The 18,282-nt window shown below is 44.2% G+C and overlaps 1 protein-coding gene across 1 annotated transcript in view; it reads right to left on the bottom strand.

The window, feature by feature from the left end:
• EXT2 (exostosin glycosyltransferase 2) overlaps positions 1-18,282 on the bottom strand; it is a 131,424-nt gene that overhangs the window by 29,638 nt on the left and 83,504 nt on the right. Inside the window, exon 10 of the mRNA XM_075927527.1 lies at positions 1,871-2,037. Within this exon, the coding sequence (XP_075783642.1) occupies positions 1,871-2,037 (167 nt within the window). The remainder of the gene's footprint in view (positions 1-1,870; positions 2,038-18,282) is intronic.

The following is an 18,282-nucleotide window of genomic DNA, read 5'->3' as shown; positions in this document are numbered from 1 at the left end:
CAGAGGTACCAGTTAGAAGCTCTGTTAACATGACATTTTTTCTCCTGTAAATTTTTTCACGAATTCAGCCCCACAGCTCGCAGCAAGAGTAGATGCACAAACCTAGAAAAGGTACTGATGGCTGCCAGTGATATCACCACCTTGTTATCTAGCCCTTTTCAGTACAGTTCTATCGAGTATGGTATTTAAAATGCTTGGGCTAGCAGTTTCTTATGATGGAAATGAACTGTCATTAGCAATGGGGAGGAAACATCAAGGGGAAAAAGTAGTATAGAAAAGACCAACCAGGATATAAAGAAACACAATTGTCTTTTTGTTCTCCTTTCATGTCTCACTTACCAATGTGTAACCCTTACTCTCTCAAGGGATACATTTCCCTATGGAGACAAGTGACACTCTTGTCTCCACTACATTTAAAAATTGTTATTGTTTAAGTTAGCATATCTAATTTGTGACAGACAACTTCTTGAATCCAAAACTGGTAACTGGCTAAAAATTTCTTTCAGTTGTAGAGGATTCACATTAAAAGGATGTATAACTTAAATAAATCTTGACTAAATCCTATGTTAGAAGGTTAGATTAGTAACAGCATACAGACAGCAACATTATTTTACTTTCCAGTCTTTTATGCTGTTTGATTTTGCTATTTCACTCTGTTTGGGCAATGAAATTAACTCAGTTTCAAGGTCCAGTTCTCATGCATTAAGCCGAGTGTAATTTTGTTTTGCTTCCCCATTCTGCAGCAAAATGTAAATGTACTTACATACATTAAAAAACAAAAAACAAAACAAAAATGTTTTCTGACATGGTTTTAAAAGAAACTTTAAATTGAATCTATATTTATACTAATACTAGATTTTACAACAAAAAAAGTCTTCTCCTTCCATAACAGAGAATTATTGTTTGTACACAGGTGTTATAGTATGTCAGATTCTACATATTGTATCATATACCCAAATATAAAAAAGGAAGATGAAAATAAATGCCGTAAGATAAATTTCAACCTGTTTTTAAAAAACCTAAATTTCAGAAGTGAAATTGACTACTTCCTTTTAAATGTGTGGTCATTTTGACAGATAACTCAGGTTGAAATTTTCACCTTCATTGTAATGCCATGGATAGTTGATTTGGACACTATTTTTCAATTTATTGGCACCATCACTGTAACAGCAGTCACTGTGTCCTCACAACTTTCAACCTGTGTATTGTGCATCTACCCTTTGACATATCATATCAATCGTCCTTTTTGTTCTGCCACACTAGTGCTAACGCACTTTCCCTTCAGGAGACCATTCCTGTTCTCAGTCCTTAACTTCTGGATCTTGCACTTCCTTCATAGGAGATGAAAATAAGAACTATCCCAGTGGCAAAACTGCTGGCAACTGATCCAAGAGACAGATAAACAGAGAATTTTCCATTCTATCTAATTCCCATTTGTTAGAATACCCCAGGTGTTATGCTTATTGAGAATCATTACTATATTTGAAGGTGCGTAGCTGCTAAAAATATTTTAGAAAAAACACAAAAATAATAGAAGCTACTGAAACTGAAAAGCTATAGAACCCATTCACCTACCATGGATTTCTTCTAATATATACAGAATATCTTGGATGCTGTAGCAGCGATAGGCCGTTTACAAGTCGTTGATGCTTGGCTAGGAAGTTACCCATAGCTAAATAGCTTTTCAAATGCATGAGCCCCCAATTTTTTTTAGGGCAGACCCTCAGTGGGTATAAATTGACAGATTCACTGAAGTCCATGGAGCTATTAATACTTATACCAGCTGATCACCTGGCCTTTTCCCCATGTGATACTCACAGAGTGTTAGGCAAATAGCATAACACAGAAAAGAAACAAGCAAGCCTTTTACCTCATAACCAAACTGCAGTTCATCTGAGGTCAACATGATGATATCATCATCAATGGCCAATACTGCCTCCGTTTCAATCTCATCATAGGGGAAGAAGCGGTTACTAAGCTTGTTTTCTGTGGTCTTCACAACTTTCAGTGGAACCCGAATCTTTGGCCACAGAGAGTCTGAAGAGAAACATTAAAGAGAGAAAGAATTCATCATTAGATTTTTATTCTTATTAAGACTGCATCCCATCCTCAGCTTCATTTTGCCCTCCATATTCTAACCCCTCACAAAAGGTTTTGGATGTTCGATTAATTTCTTATTTTCAACTAGGCAAATACACCAACAGAGGTAACCTGTTAATTGCACTGTGGAAACATAAGATCTTTACAAACATATATAAACTGGGGTTACTAGGCCTATTACTGAGAAGCAGCTGCCAGTGGTGTGGTATTTTGGAACTGTTAAATAGAACAAAGCAGAATCATGCAACACTTTAAGATGAAGAATTGAGGGAGACAGAAAGTAGTGAGCCATACCAGAATCTGCTCTGATCATAAAGAATTTGAAGGGGAAGTTTACTGTTTACAACTCCAAATACAACTAAATGCTAAAATACATCAGAGAAAAACAGAGATAGCAAAAACGTTCATTGCCATTAATGGTTACAGATTGAATGATCAAATACGAGAAAATTAATTTATGGGGTTTTTTTCTTCTGAAAAATCTCAAGTATTAGGATTAAACCAATATATATATAAAAAAAAGAATTCTACAAGTACATTTTGAGATTTCCACCACTGAAAGTGAGATAGAAAGTAAGGCACCCTATTACCATATGACAAATTATACACAATGTTTAACCTAGTAACAGAATCATAAAACTGGAAGAGATCTCAAGAGACCATCTAGTACCCTTCAAGACCAAACAACAGCCCAATCCTGACAAGTGTTTGTCTAATCTGCTCTTAAAAATCGCCAATGATGGAGATTCCATGACTTCCCTAAGTAATTTATTCCAAGGCTTAACCACCCTGACAGTAAGTTTCTCCTAATGTTCAACCTAAACCAGTTTTGTTCAACATCTTTATTAATGACCTGGATGAGGGGATGTATTGCACCCTCAGCAAGTTTGCAGATGACATTAAGCCAGAGAGGTAGATCTGCTGGAGGGCAGGGCTAGGATCCAGAGCGACCTAGACAGATTAGAGGATTGGGCCAAAAGAAATTTGATGAGGTTCAACAAGGACAAGTGCAGAGTCCTGCACTTGGAACGGAAGAATCCCAAGCATTGTTACAGGCTGGGGACTGACTGGCTAAGTAGCAGTTCTGCAGAAAAGGACCTGGAGATTACAGTGGATGAGAAGCTGGATATGAGTCAACAGCAGCGTTTCTTAATGCAGCCCGAGGAGTGCCACGGAGGTATGGCGACCATACGTCCCTTTTTTCCCGGGACAGTCCCGGATTTAAAGACACCCAGCACTAGCGCGGTGCAACAGCAACTCCCTGCCTCCACCCAGCATGTAAGCGGCTATCTTGGTGCTTTGCGTGGGCAGCCAGGGCCGCTGGCGGTGGCACACAGTGTCCAGAGCTCTGAGCTCCCATGTAGCACGCGCTGCTGTCCGGCAAGCCCCTCTTCCCACCTCATGGCCCTTCCCTCCTGCTGTGGGACTGCCTTTGCTGTGTGCCGTCAGCCAGGCCTCCTCCATCCACAGATGGCTGCCACTGCTGCCAGAGGGGGAGGGGCACTGGTTGGAGCCGGTGAGTGGCTCCTGGGAGCTGCCAACAGAGTCCCAGCAGAGACAGTGCAGAGCTCGGCTGGAGTGCTGCAGAGCGGGGTACGTTTGGGTTCTGTTGGTGTGCACAGCCCTTTCTCTCCCCGCCCCTTCACACCCCATTGGGGGAGCGGCAGTGCACAGACCCGCTTGCTCTGCCGTGCTCCTCAAGCCAGATCTGGGAGGGTGGGGTCTTTCTCCCCGGCACTCCTCCTAACGGGAGCGAAAGCTGGTGCAGGGACTGAAATGCGGCACTAACATTAGCACTGCAAGTGGCCCAGCTCCAGGCCCAGCAAGTGGTCCTGCCTTGGAAGCAGCTGGGGCCAGGGCTGTGGGACTTTTGGGGCTTGAGCACAGACTCCAGCCCCGCAAACTGGAAGGCAAAAGGTGGGGGAGGGGCTCAGAGAGAACTAGGGGGAAGAAGGGTGGAAGAGGAAGGGGCTTGTGCTGAGGGGAGGGGGGCAGGGCAGGAGAAGAAAGGCGAAGGCACCAAGGGACAGGGTGGAGGAAAGACAAATGCTAGGGGGCCAAGTGGAGACAATGAGGAAAAGGGCAGGAGGAGGGAGGAAAGGTATCAGTGTGGGTGGGAAAGTGGAAGGGACAGTGATACTGGGAGAAGAGAGAGGAAGGGCATTGGTGGCAAGAGGAAGCAAGGTGAGTGGGAGGTGCTGTGAAAAGGGTAGAAAGGAGGGGTGGGCATGAGGAAGGTGGCCATGGAGCAAGTCATGTGTGAGGGCACAGAGGGGCATAAGCGGAACTGGGGCAAAGGGTGGTGAGGGGACGGGCATCAGGGAGAAAGAGGGCAAGGGGGCAGGGGCAGTGAGGGAAGAAGGAAGCAACAGGAGGGTGCAGGGGTAAGGGAAGGTGCAGGTGCCAGGGGATTCTGGGGGTGAAGCAGAAGGGCAGACACCTGCAGGGGAGAGACCAGCACCAGAGGAGAGAGGGTTTGGTGGGGGCCAAACTCATTCCCTATGGATAGGAGAATGGTGGGGAAAGTTCTTCGAGGGGGTTACTTTTACTTCTGCTCATGTGTCCATGTTGACTCCGAGTGTCAGGGGCATAGTAAACAGAGCTCAGGGGGTGTAGGTAATGTATCCCTAATTTTGGTTCAGAAAATATGGTCACCATACGTGGAGAGAAATGGCCATCCTTAAAAGGGGCAAATTTCCTCCCCCCTCCCAACAAAAATCCTTGGTGTTCCCCATAAAAAAATTGTTTGGTGTTCCTCAGTCTTAAAAAGTTTAAGAAACACAGGTCAACAGTGTGCCCTTGTAGCTAAGAAGGCTAATGGCATATTAGCTTGCATTAGGAGGAGCATTGCCAGCTGATCTAGAGAAGTGATTATTCCCCTTCATTCCGCTCTGGTGAAGCTACAGCTGGAGTACTCTGTCTAGTTCTGGGCCCCCCACTACAGAAAGGATGTGGATGCATTGGAGAGGGTCCAGTGGAGGGCGACCAAAAGGAGTAGAGGGCTGGAGCACATGACCTATGAGAAGAGACAGAGGGAGTTGGGTCTGTTTAGTCTGCAGAAGAGAAAACTGAGGGGGTCTTTGATAGCAGCCTTCAACTTCCTGAAGGGAGGTTTCAAAGAGGATGGAGAAAGGCTGTTCACAGTAGTGACGGATGGCAGAACAGGGAGCAATGGTCTCAAGTTACAGCGGGGAGGTCTAGGTTGGATATTAGGAAATCTATTTCACTAGGAGGGTGGTGAAGTACTGGAATGGATTACTTAGGGAGGTGGTAGAATCGTCATCCCTAGAGGTTTTTAAGTCTCAGCTTGACAAAGCCCTGGCTGGCTTGATTTAGTTGGGATTAGTCCTGCCTTGGGCAGGGGGCTGGACTTGATGACCTCTTGAGGTCTCTTCCAGCTCTATGATTCTAAACTTCCCGTGCCGCAATTTAAGCCCATTGCTTCTTATCATATCCTCAGAGACTAATGAGAGTAATTTTTTCACTCCTCCTCCTTTTAGTACCTTCAAGTACCTCCTTTTAGGTACTTGAAAGCTATTATGTCCCCTCCGAGGTTCTTTTTTTTTTTCAGATTAAACCAACCTAATTCTTTCAATCTTCTCTCTTAGGTCATGTTTTCTAGAGCTTTAATAGTTTTTGTTACTCTTCTCTGGACTTTCTCTAGTTTGTCTACATCTTTCCTGAAATGTGGCATCCAGGACTGGACACAATACTCTAGCTGAGATCTAATCAGTGCAGAGTAAATTCTGTGTCCTGCTTGTGGTCCATTATGACTCCCAAATCCTTCTCCACACTACTCCCCAGGTTTGCTGCTCTGTTTGTGAAGGGCTCATCCTGGAGAACAGCCATGCTGTGCGGGAATGGAGGATGACCACATGCTGGACTATGAGCTTCCAAACCCCTAACCTGCTGCACCACTCCCCTATTCTAGTCAATATGGCAAAGGAAGACTTCAGTCTACAAGCATGCTGTTGTCCCTCTCCTCCCCCACCGCTTTGCAAATACAAGTGCAAGAGCTACAATGAAGCACCCTTTCTACGTATTTTCAAAGTGGAAGCAAAAGAGCCTCCTAATGTATTGTTTTTTATGCCTGCCAACAAACTGAGTTCAGCTGCCCAGCTGTCTTGTGTTATACCTTATTGTTAGGTACACAGTTTAAAAGGAAAAAATTCAGCCTTATACGTAATACAGATCTTTTGTGCAGTACAGTACTTCATTCATTACACAGGCGACCCCCAACTTAAGAACCCCCGGCATTTACAACCAACCATTTTTAATGCAAGATAGCTCCTAAAATCCTCCCATTTATATACAGCTCACATTTATGATGGTGTACGACACAGACTCCATGGTCATCCCAAAAGAGAAAATGCACAAGGTCAGTCAGACTCACCAGTCTGCAGCTGCTGATTGAACTGTGTGCATCTCCCCCACATCAGTCCTCACTTTTTAGTTATTTTTGTGCATTATTTGAACTATTTTTGCTGTTCACCATGTCTGAGAAAAGGAAAAGTGATGCACAGAGTGGAAAATCAACCAAGACCACCAGGAAAGCCGTTACTTTGGAAATTAAACATGAAATTTTGAAGCGTCACGATTCAGGCATGAAAGTGTATGAACTAGCTAATAAATGTAAGTTGTCTCATTCAACCGTGAGTACAACTGAAGGACAAGCCTAAATATTTAAAGGAAGTGAAGAGTGCAAGGCCAATGCAAACAACAGTGATTAGAAAACATGATGGGCTCATTCCCGAAATGGAAAACCTTTTAATTTTGTGGATAAATGATCAGACGCAGTGCATCCATATGCCTCTCAATTAAATGACGATTTCGTCTAAGGCTAGAAGTGTCTTCGAGGCACTTTTTTTTTTGGCTCAATAATTTTGGTGCGGCTCTGCATTTTTTCCACCGCTGTTTCGGCTCTCTTCATTTAATGGGTTGGTCATCCCTGCATCCAAGGACAATTCTTTCAATGCTAGCAAGGGTTGGTTTGACTGCTTTAGGAAGAGAGCTGGTTGGCATAACATTCGAGTCCAAGGAGAAGTAGCCAGTGCCACCACGGAAGCAACGAAGGATTTTCTGCAGAAGTTAGCCAAAATTATCAAAGAGGAAGGCTATTGTCCTCAGCAGGTGTTCAGTGTTGACTAAACCAGAATTTATTGGAAGAAAATGCCATCGAGGACTTACATTGTGAAGGAAGAAAAGTCAATGCCCGGATTCAACGCTGCTAAAGATTGACTGACTTTGTTGTTGGGGGCTAATGGTGCAGGGGACAGCAAATTGAAACTAATGCTTGTCTACCGTGCTGAGAACCCAAGGGCACTTAAGGATTTGGTGAAGGGAACCCTTCCAGTCATTTGGAAATCAAACTCCAAAGCTTGGAGACTGCATCTCTTTTTGAAGATAGGTTCACCTAGAATTTTATACCTGAGGTCCAAAAATATTGTTCTGAAAATGACCTTCCATTTAAATTACTGCTCATTTTGGACAATGCTCAAGGCCTTCCCAGAATTCTTCAACATGCAAATCGGAATATCAAGATTGTTTTCTTTCCCCCTAACACAACTGTGTTGCTTCAATCAATGGACCAGGGGGTCATCAGTTCATTCAAGGCTTATCATCTTGGAGGGACTTTCAACAGGCTGGTAGAAGCAGTTGACGAAGAACGTGGACCAACAATCAAAGAATTCTGAAAGTCTTCCAATATTTTGGACACCGTAAAAATCATTAAAGAAACCTGGAACGCAGTCACCAAATCCAACCTCAGGGTTTTTTGGAAGAAACTCTGCCCTCAATTTGTTCAGGATTTTGGGAGCTTTTAAGATCCTGTTGCAGAAGTCACTGGATCTGTGGTCGAGATGGCAAATGGACAGGATCTCAAAGTTTCTCCTGAAGATGTGACTGAGTTGTTGGATTCTCATGCTCAGGAACTCACCAAAAAAGATCTTTTGGAAATCGAAGAATGGTCATAGAAGAAGAGGTTACTGTCGAGACTCCCGCTCCCCTGAGCATTTACCGTTCAAAGCCTTTCGGAGGCGTTCGAGTCAGCACTGAAAATTTTTGAGACAGATGATCCTAATTTCGAACACAGTTCAAAGGTCATTTCAACAATTAAGAATGCCTATGCTTGCTATGAAAAGAAGGCAGCATCTTCAGTCCAGACCTCATTGGATTCCTATTTTAAGAAGCCTTAGATAGTCCGGTCCATTGAGAAAAGCCGCCCAGAAACTAACTTTGTCTCAACCAAGTTCCCCCAATCTATCCCTCTTCCTCTTTCAAGAAGATTAGATTTTGATGATCCAGATGCAGTCCCAACCCCCTCCCCAAGTGAAGAAGATGAAGGAATTTCATAAATGGAACTTTTGCAATACTCCATGTACAGTATTGTATACTTAAGAATTTTCAAATTAGTTTGTGCTTTATTTTCATATTGAATGTTTGTTTTAAGTAAATAAATGTTTGTAAAGGCATATATTAGTGTTTTATTTAGTTTTCCTCCATTTCCATAGTCAATATTGGTATTTTTAGGGTATGAAACAGGTTTCCCGGAACAGAACCGCCATTTATAACATTGCGCCTCTGGGAAATAATGGTTCAACTCACGATGGCTTGACTTACAGTGGTTCTCTGGGAACCAATTAGGTCATAAACGTGGGGAGAAGGGTCGCCTGTAAGAGAGTTAACCCTCTGTTTTTTTTACAGTGTATCTTCTCTAAAGTCTACCTTTGGTTTCCACCTCCCCCTAGTGCAGCTGGAACTATCAGTCTGCTTCCCTTCCCCTGCTCTGCCAGCTGTTAGGCTTTTGCAGATTAGAAGGTGAAAAAGATGTACACAGGATGAAATGTTTAACAAGCTCATGCAATCCACCTGCACTGACAGGCCACAACTGAATTCATGGAGGCAAACGCTGTTAGAGATCACCTGCACTAAATAGGACAGGTGAGCATTCTGTGAACATGAGCATAAGATGCAGAATGAGCTGTTGCGGCTCTTGCGGGAGCAAACAGAGCTGATGAGGCACTTGGTAGAGGTGTAGGAAAAGCAGCTGGAGCACAGAGTCCCTTTTGCAACCACTGATAAACCACCTGCCCTCCTCACCAATAGTCTCTTCTACCAGATGCCCTACAACAGTGTTTCTCAACCAGTGGTATGAGGGTACTCAATCAAGGGTACGCGAGAGAAGTCTGGGAGGATACGTCAACACAACTGAAATTTGGAGAAAACTGAATTTTTATTTTAAGTTTTACAGCGCTTAATTATTTTTGTACTTTTTACACCCAAAAATGTAATCACCCACCCGACTATGATTAAGTTGTTTAAACAAATGTGTTGCAATGGTAGAAAAAAAAAACACGTGTTTGAAAACTAGAGGTATTGGGGGTACTTTTTTTTTTTAAATGAGGGTACTTAGAATTTTTTTTAAAAGAGGTACTTTTTTTTTTTTTTTTTTTTTAAATACAAAAGGGTGAGAAACACGGCCCTAAAATATATGGGGAGGTGTGAAAAGGTCCGAGAAGCTTTTCACTCAACTCCCATGGGTGACTCCTGAAGCAGAAGGCTGGCTTTCCCACAGCTTTCATTGCTACACAGTGTGATTACAATAAGCCACATATTCTTGCGCCCCTCCGTTATCAGATCCTACACCCGCAACTCCTTTTCTATTCAATTATGTCTGTGATCCCTATGTGGGCATAAGCGACACACTATATGGGAATATTTTGAATAAATCGTTCCCTGGGTAAAAAAGGAAAATGTGTCAAGTGGAAGCAATACAAGAAGATAATTCAGGGCCTCGCTGCAAGGAGGAAACATCAGGAAAACTGCTTAGTGGGAGAAAACCATGTGAATGAAGATGTGGATAGATTTAAAAAAAAAATCTGAATCAACTGGTTAGTAATTTAAATACAGGCAGTCCCTGGGTTATGTACAAGATAGGGACTGTAGGTTTGTTCTTAAGTTGAATTTGTATGTAAGTCGGAACTGGTACATATTGTAGGGGAAACTCTAGCCAAACATTTCTCCAGAGCTCAGTTTTATTCTCCCACACCTCACTTCCCTCAGTCCTTTATTCTCAAGCTGAGGTGTCTGCTGAGAAAAGCTGCTCCGCGTCTCCCTGGTCTGCTGGGGGGAGAGGGGGGGGCGCTAGCTTCACGTCTCCCTGGTCTGCTGGAGGGAAGCAGCTAGTGCAGGGTTGCCTCACCCCGTTTGTAAGTAGGGATCCGATGTAAGTCGGATCCATGTAACCTGGGGACTGCCTGTAGTTCACTTTGCAATGCACCATTTTTTCAAGCCTCTCTATGCCTTTTAGTATAAGTGTGATTTAACAAGTAAATTCCCACATGGTTTACTGTACTGAATGGTGCTGGGGAGAAAAAGTTTAATTTAGTTAATCCTTATGGTTTGTTTAATTAGTTAACTAGGTTTAAAATCTGTTACCCAAGTATTTTCTACAGAAAGCTGCAGTAAGAGAAATCTTGATACACCAGTTGCTACGGTGTGTCATTGTCTCATTTTATATTACATAATACATGCCGCTTATTTTGGAACATCATGGTCACAGACTATAATGGTGATGCCATAAGGCTATTCCCTATTTTATTTCAGCATAACTCAGCTATCCTATACTTGTTTTCTCAAAAAAACAGAAGTGCTAGTGAGTTTAATGGGGCTTACTCCAAAATTAAGTGCATTCTACCAAAAAAAGCAGACTGACCATGCTTCATCTGGAATTGGATCTGCATCCTTGCTTTAAAAAAAAAAAAAAAAAAGTCAATGGTTAACAGAGTGAGAAGAACAACTATTCAAAATGATTTTTTTAATTTTGTTTTTAAGCATAAAAGAATTAGACTATCTGTAACAACTTCAGAGTCATCCATTGGTACTTTTTATCAGCAGTGCTGCAACTAAACATATTTCAGATAAAGTATCTTGCGAGGCTTGGGGCTCTTCTCCTCCCACTGCAGTGAAGTGAACTTCGTCCCTTCCCTCCTCCGCACTCCATGGCTGGAGCACCAGTGCTGGCTCCTTGCTTAGGGAGGGAGAACCCTGAACCTCACAGGCTGGATCAAGGCAACCTGCAGCCACATCCTGGCCACAGGTTCTGCCTGGTAGAGAAGGAAGCAGCTCTGTGCCAGAATGTGTCCCATGCACTGGCTTGCAGACTCTATCCCCATCTCTTCCATTAGCTGGGAATCCCAGCCAATGGGAGCAGTCGGGGGTGCCTGCCAGTGCAGGACAGCATGGAGCCACTAGCGCCCTGCTTAGAAGCTGCACCAGGTAAGTGCCCCCATCCCATCACCTCCCACACCTGACCCACACCCCCTACCGTCTAGACCTTACAAACCCAGTCCACTCCCACACCCTCCTGCCCACCCAGACCCTGCACCTCCACTGCCACCCCACTCCCAAGCAATCCCTCCCATACACTGAGTCCCTCATTTTTTACCCTACGACAGAGCCTAGGGGGCAGCACAAAATCTATTGGCCTGGGGGGAAGGCCTGAGCCTTAGCCCTCTCCTACACATCATGAGGGGCTTGGTTTTGCTTCTCACTTGCATGTGGCCCGATTGATTTTTCTGTGGGTCAAGTGGCCCCCAGCCCAAAAGAGGTTCCCTCCCATCTCCACACTACCACCTTTGGTAAATTGTTCCAATGGTTAATTATCCTCACTATTAACAATGCACTTCTTATTTTTCACATGAATGTATCTAGCTTCCATTTCGAGCCATTTGGATTGTCTTATACTTTTTGGATAAGACTGACATTGGAAAAGTAGCTGTAGAAAAATAGCCACAAAATTATTAGAAGGCTCCTGCAAATGCCTTAACGGGGATTCTTAAAGAACACAAACTGTTTAGTTTCTCAAAAATAGAGAGGACTTGATTACAATGTAATTCCCTTCTCGAGGAGAAAAGACTGGATAGTAAAGAACTCTTCAGGTGCGTGGAGAAAATAGAAAAAGAATCCATGTTTGGAAACTGAAGTCAGACAAATAAAAAAAATAAAAAATGGTGCCTTATTTCTAACAGTGAAGTTGATCAACTACTGGAACAAAACTACAAAGACATGTGTTTGATTCTCCACCTATTGAGCTCTTCAAATCAAGACTAGATGTCATCAGCAGTGACAATGAATGCAGTGGGTAGGGATGTACACATTATACATTTTGACAGACCCAGCTGGCTGCCACAGTCTAATGGGAGGCAGATAAAGGGCTCTAGGTGAACAGCTTCTTCCCTGAGTGAGCAGGGCTGAGTCTCATGCAGCATAATTAGGCAGGCACCTGGGACCAATTAAGAGCTTGCCAGAAGCAGCAGGGTAATCAGAGCACCCATGGCCCAATAAGGCCTGCTGAGGAATGTTTATAAGATTTCTCTGCAGGGAGGGCAGGAAGCCCAAGATCTGAGAGTGAAGAGGTGTGCCAGGTGAGAGCTGAGGTCTGCAAGCAAGGCAGAGTGCTCTGGAGAAGCAGGATGGACTTACTCAAGTACCACAGAAAAGGCACTGAGAGGGATCCTTTGTGGAAGTGGCCCAGAGAAGAAGCTGCCAGACTGGGAGTAGAGGAAATCTTGTCTGTGCTGCTGCCTTAGGGTCCTGGGCCAGAACCCAGAGTAGTGGGTGAGCCCAGGTTCCCCTAGCCCTCCCCATGCCACTATCATGTTTCCCCGTGAGAGAGGGGACCAGGACTACAGAAGGGTTTTCATCCCAAATTGTGGATTAGCCCATGATGAAGATGGCTGAGTAGGCTGTGACTTTTGCTCTAAGAAAAAGAGAAAGAGGCTGTGTGGAGGGTCACAAGGAGCCTCTGAGGAAAACGCTATCCACCAGAAGTGAATAACCCTCGGGGCATAGCCAGGGCTTTGCCACAACATGCACACATTCCTAGCTCTACAGTAGTCCAGAATCAGCTTCCAAACTCAAGTCTATGTCTACAATGGGAAGGGTTGGCAATTAAAATGTTGTCAACAGGCAAAAAGGCAGTTTTTGGTGACAAAACATGACGGTGTAGACAAGGTCTAAGTTCCAGCTCTGCTTTTTTTTACGACTTCCAAGTAAACAGACATTTACCCTTTTCCCACTGTCAGTCCATTAACACTAACTTGAGTTCAGAATCTAATTAAAGAGCAAAGACACTAATACTAACACATAACGACTTCATTCCAACACTCACACTAATAGAGTTTGCTACTTTGAGTGATTGTGAATGTTCTTGCTGCCAGCTAGGGCTCTCAGACTTTATGGCTGATACAGTACTCTAAAAACATACAGAGCTTTGCACAGTTTATGAGCACTGGCATCCAAACACAAGATTACTTTACTGGGAAAACAAAAACCCTTTTCCAAACCACTCTGAAGAATCTTCAGGAGCAAGTTTTTCTTGGAAATATATTTTGGAGGGAGGGATGGGCATATGAGAGTAGCCAAAAGAAAGGAGAAGCGGTAGCATATTTACTGGAAATATGTTTATTTCAGTTTCCTACCCTGAGGTAGTTCTTGAAAGGCCATAAAAAAAATTCAGAAAACTTTTTTTTTCCCCTGTGTGGTCTTGTGGGACTCTGTTCTGCCTTTGCCACGCAAATGGTTTTCATCTGATTCCAGTCTTTCTCCTTCTTTGTATGGAAAGGCAGTGAGATCATCCTTTAACACTAGTGGGTGCTTGAATGACTTTCAACACTTATTGGTTTGCAGATTGAGCTGTGGTGCTGACAGGCTCCAAAGAAAGTTACAATTAGTCATCAGTTGGAAGGGGGAGCAAATGAGGTGGGGGTCTCAGAGCTCTGGAGGATAAAGTAGTATGGGGGAAATGAAAGAATCCATGGAGCTCTGAGAATAGGTGAAGAGATTTTCTGTATGAACTTTTTATATCCCTTATAGCAATTGAATCATGTGTTTAGACTCATCCAGCAAGTACATACTACAAAGCTAAACAAAAGCTACTGGCTCTCAGCCATTCAGGTCATCAGTAGTGAAGCATGTGAAAGTTGCATTGTCCTAACAAGAAACAGTTTTAGGAAATCCTTTTGCCATAGTCAGATTCCAGTTAAAGCCCTTGCAGCAAGCAAATTCTAGATTTAATTTTTCATTTGTAAAAACAGAAGCAGAATTGCTATGATTTACAAATATAAGACTATTATTGTTCGTGGCAATTATTAGTATTTTAATACAAATTCTCAGAGCAACAGATGATTTCTGTAGTTTAGAGCAAGGTCATGTCTAAGCAAATATGTTGATTATTTTCTCTCTCTAGATTAGTAAGGAAGATTGGCTGTTCCTAAAGCAACTCTCATCTTATGTCCTCCGTGCTAGTAGCTGATGTAACTATCTTGAGTAGAGGGCTGGGTTTCTAATTCTAACCATTACCACCAATGTTCTCATATTTTATTCCCATGTGCAGAATGAATTTCATCATCACCAATATGGAGATGATGTGAGACATCACCTCCATATTTGTACACATAAAAAAATAATTTTTCACATAGATCATCTGTGGCAAGCAATGGGCCTGAGGGATTCAGAGCGTAGAAGGGGGCTCAAGATTGGGAGAGGAATGAGGAGGTCTGACTGCAGGCTATGGAGTGTGGCTAGGGATCAGGCGTTTGGGTGAAGGAGGGAGCTCAGAACTGGAACAGAGGGTTGAGGTGCAGTGGTGAAGGCTGTGGCTAGAGGTATGGGATCTGGGATGGCGCTGGGTATGAGGGATTTTGTGTACAGGCTCCCCAGAAAAGAGGGCTCCCCCTAGACCTCTTTCACAATAGCAGCTCTGGCTCATATGAGAAGCACTTGTGCACCAGTCATGGCACCTTTAGTGAGGCCAAGTTGGGCTGGAGGAGAAACACCTCTTTTCTGGTTATGGCAGATCCGTGCTGCTGGGAATGGGCAGGGGAAAACTCTGAGAAACCAACTTTTCCCCTAGCCACAGCAGCTCCCTGCTGCAGTTGAAGGAGGAGTGCCTCTCTCCCTGGCTGTGGCAGCTCCCTGCTTGGTCTGGAGGAACGTGTCTCTCCTCTGGTTCTTGCAGCCATGGACGGGGAGAGGTGTGCTCCTCCAGTGCCAGCACAGAGCTGCCATGGCTGAGGGAGGGATGGAGGTCTCTCCCCTTGTCATGGCAGCAACATAAGCAGCAGCTGAGGTGAAAGGAACTTAACATTTCTTACAGTTACTGTCCAGGGTTCCCTCTAAGCTACGCACTTGCGGACATGTGCAGAAAAAATTTCCACCCCTCCCACCTCCTATACAGAGCCACACAGCCATGTGGCAGGCGGCAGGAAGCGGCTGCAGTGGCCTGGCTGGAGGAGCCACGAGGCGTGTGGCAGGAAGCCACTGTGGTGACCAGGGAGGTAGGCGCTGCGAGCTGTGTGGCGGGCAGCAGGAAGCTGCTGCAACAGTCAGGGCCATGTAAGCTGTGAGTGAGCCTGGGCAGGGGAGCGGTGAAGCAGGTACCAGGATCGTACCAGCAGGAGAGGCAGAGGGGCCAAGGACAGCGGGGACTCAGCACAGAAGCCGGCCAGGTGGAGGGCAAAGGCACCAGCTGTCTGTGGTGGGGGGGAGGTACTGGGCGCAGATACATTCTGGGGGGAGAGGGAGGGAGTGCAAGGTGAGGAGTTGGACTCAGGTCTCTGGTCAACAGGTGTGGGGTGAAACAGGTGAGATGTGGGGCTGGGCACAGGTACTTGAGTCGTGGGCCCTAGGCCCAGGTTCTGGGTGTTTGTGGGTCAGATAGCATGGCCCTGGCATATATACTGGTGTCATATGGGGTGGTAGATTGCAAGGCTGGGCACAACTACAGGGTGGTGGTGGGGGGAGGTTAGGCAGTTAGCCAGGCCTATACAGTCACCAGCTGGCTGTGTGTGGCCCTGATGAGGGCATAGGCAGTGAGGCATGCACAGTGTGTTTTGAGGGCAGGGGCCAGCAAGGTGGGTAGTTTTCAGGATCATGCACCTTGTTAATTATCTGTTTTAGTATTTTTTCTTACATAATCTTAAATTTTTATATATATATACACACACACACACACACACACACACACACACACACACACGTGCGTACGTATATGGAGCAATACCAGTTTAATTTGTGAGCTCCCTCGCACTAAAGGCTTTTCATTGTCTTCTATGTTTCAGAACCTTGCTAGAGTAGCAGCATGTATTGGTAACTTAGGCCTTGCACATTGCACACATTTAGTAAACATGGCTCTCCCTTTGTGGTTTCTTCTTATTACATGTTATATAAAAACTACAGAAGGTCAAAGTATTAACAACTTTGCCCTGACCATCCCATCTACTCTTTTAGTTCAAGGTATCCATCAAATAAACAATAGTAGAGGCGGTATTAATGTCTAAATATGCCAAACTCCAGAATTAATTAAAATATAGTTTAAAGCAGCATTTTGGGTTGATAGTGCTATATAATAGCACGAATAAATTAAATTGGTGCACACAGTAATGGCCAGTGGGATTATCACCCAAAGTTAATACCTTTGAAAGTCATAGGCTTGGAAACAAACATGTGGGTGCTAGAGGGGAAAGGTTCTTCTTCTGCCTTTAACAGGATGAAAATTTGTTGGAAACTTCTATCACATGCTGTATATATTTTCTTAAACTTCAAACCAGTAATTTAGACTTAAATGTGAGCAAAAAGGGAGGAGGGAAGTATTTGGTGGGATGGTGAGAATTAAAAAGAAAACATTTCTACCTACTCAAATATTCCCAGCAGCAGACACTTAGACCACAATATTTATTTTAGTAAATGCAGAGTGAGTGAGAAACATCACTTTCTCCTATAATATTTCAAAGTTTTAAACCCTTTTTTATTAATACCGTACATCTAAAGTCATGTTGGTCTGCTGGCACTACAGCTAGATTGACAACCCATTTACATTTGGTTGAAGAGTGACTGTCGGACCAGGATCAGAGAATGAGTTAAGAGACATTAAAAAGGAGTTATGCTCAAAATTAGACACGTTTCTAAATGAATATCAGCCAAGGCACTTCTCAATTTTGTTTAAAAAAAATTACCATTCTTACCAAGAAGTTAAATACAAATGTCACAATTTCACACAGGTCTTCAAAAGACTTTTTTTTGGTGGTACCGGTGCATTCCTCTGCCGTTGCAATTAAATTATATTACTAGAACATTGCTCGTGAGATGGATTCAACGGCAAGGAACCAGGATCTTGATTTCATGTGTCGTCTAAAAGTATTTGTAAACTAACATTACCTTGGAGTATGCATTCAGCAAAGACAGAATCATCTTTGCCATTACTCATAAGCATCTTGGGTTTTAGAGGGGAAATTTGGGTAGAGGAGGGTTATCTGCCATTGAAATACTGGTCAGGCCCAACCTTAGCTTGCTTATAGAATTTAGTAAGATCACAGCTCCTGAGGAAAGGTAGCAGATCTTAAATGGCAATTAATGCTTTCCCTCCCAACAGAAAATGCCAAAAGGGAGATATTCTATTACAGCTAGAAAATTGGTCTGGAAAGCCTCCTGGTTTCTATACCCAACTCTGACTCTCTGGTTGGTTATAGTTAATTATGTGGGGCTCAGGTCTATTCCCCTGTAGATATGCGTGTTTGCCTGCAGGGAAGCGTCATGCTTAGAGTCAACCGCCAGCTGAGCAGCGTGATTGGCCTGGGGGAGCGCACCAAGTCTCCTTCCACCCAGCCCCCATCCTGCAAGAAGCATGCAGTGCTTACAAGCCTGCACCCCTCGCAGGGCAGGAGGAGACTTTGCCTGCTCCCCCTATCCCCAGGCCAATCAGGGCTTGAAGGCACGGGGAGCACGCAAAGTCTCCTCCCGCCATGCCAGTAGCATGCGGTGCTTCTAAGCACCGCACACTCCTTATGGGGCAGGGAGTGAAAGACTTCACGTGTTCCTCCTCCCCAGGCCCTGATTGAACTGGAGGAACACTCGAATTCCCTCCTCCCACCTAGAGGGAACCATCAACTGTTCAGAACAGCTGGTGGTTCTCTCTGGGGGCAGGGCAAAGTCTTTGCGTGCTCCTTCACCCCCCTGACCAATCAGGGTCTGTTGGTGGGGAAGCATGGAAGTGTCCTGGCCCTTCTCCTTCCACCTGAGGCACTATATCTGAGATGTCATCTGTCCCTAAGTCATATGTCCTACTAATTTCTAATGGCTCCTAATTAAGTCATTACAATCAGTTTCAGATTCTTACATCAGAGC

Source organism: Pelodiscus sinensis, chromosome 4 (genome assembly GCF_049634645.1).
Source record: "Pelodiscus sinensis isolate JC-2024 chromosome 4, ASM4963464v1, whole genome shotgun sequence".
Lineage (NCBI taxonomy): Eukaryota > Metazoa > Chordata > Testudines > Trionychidae > Pelodiscus > Pelodiscus sinensis.
This window is presented reverse-complemented; position numbering and strand designations above follow the sequence as displayed.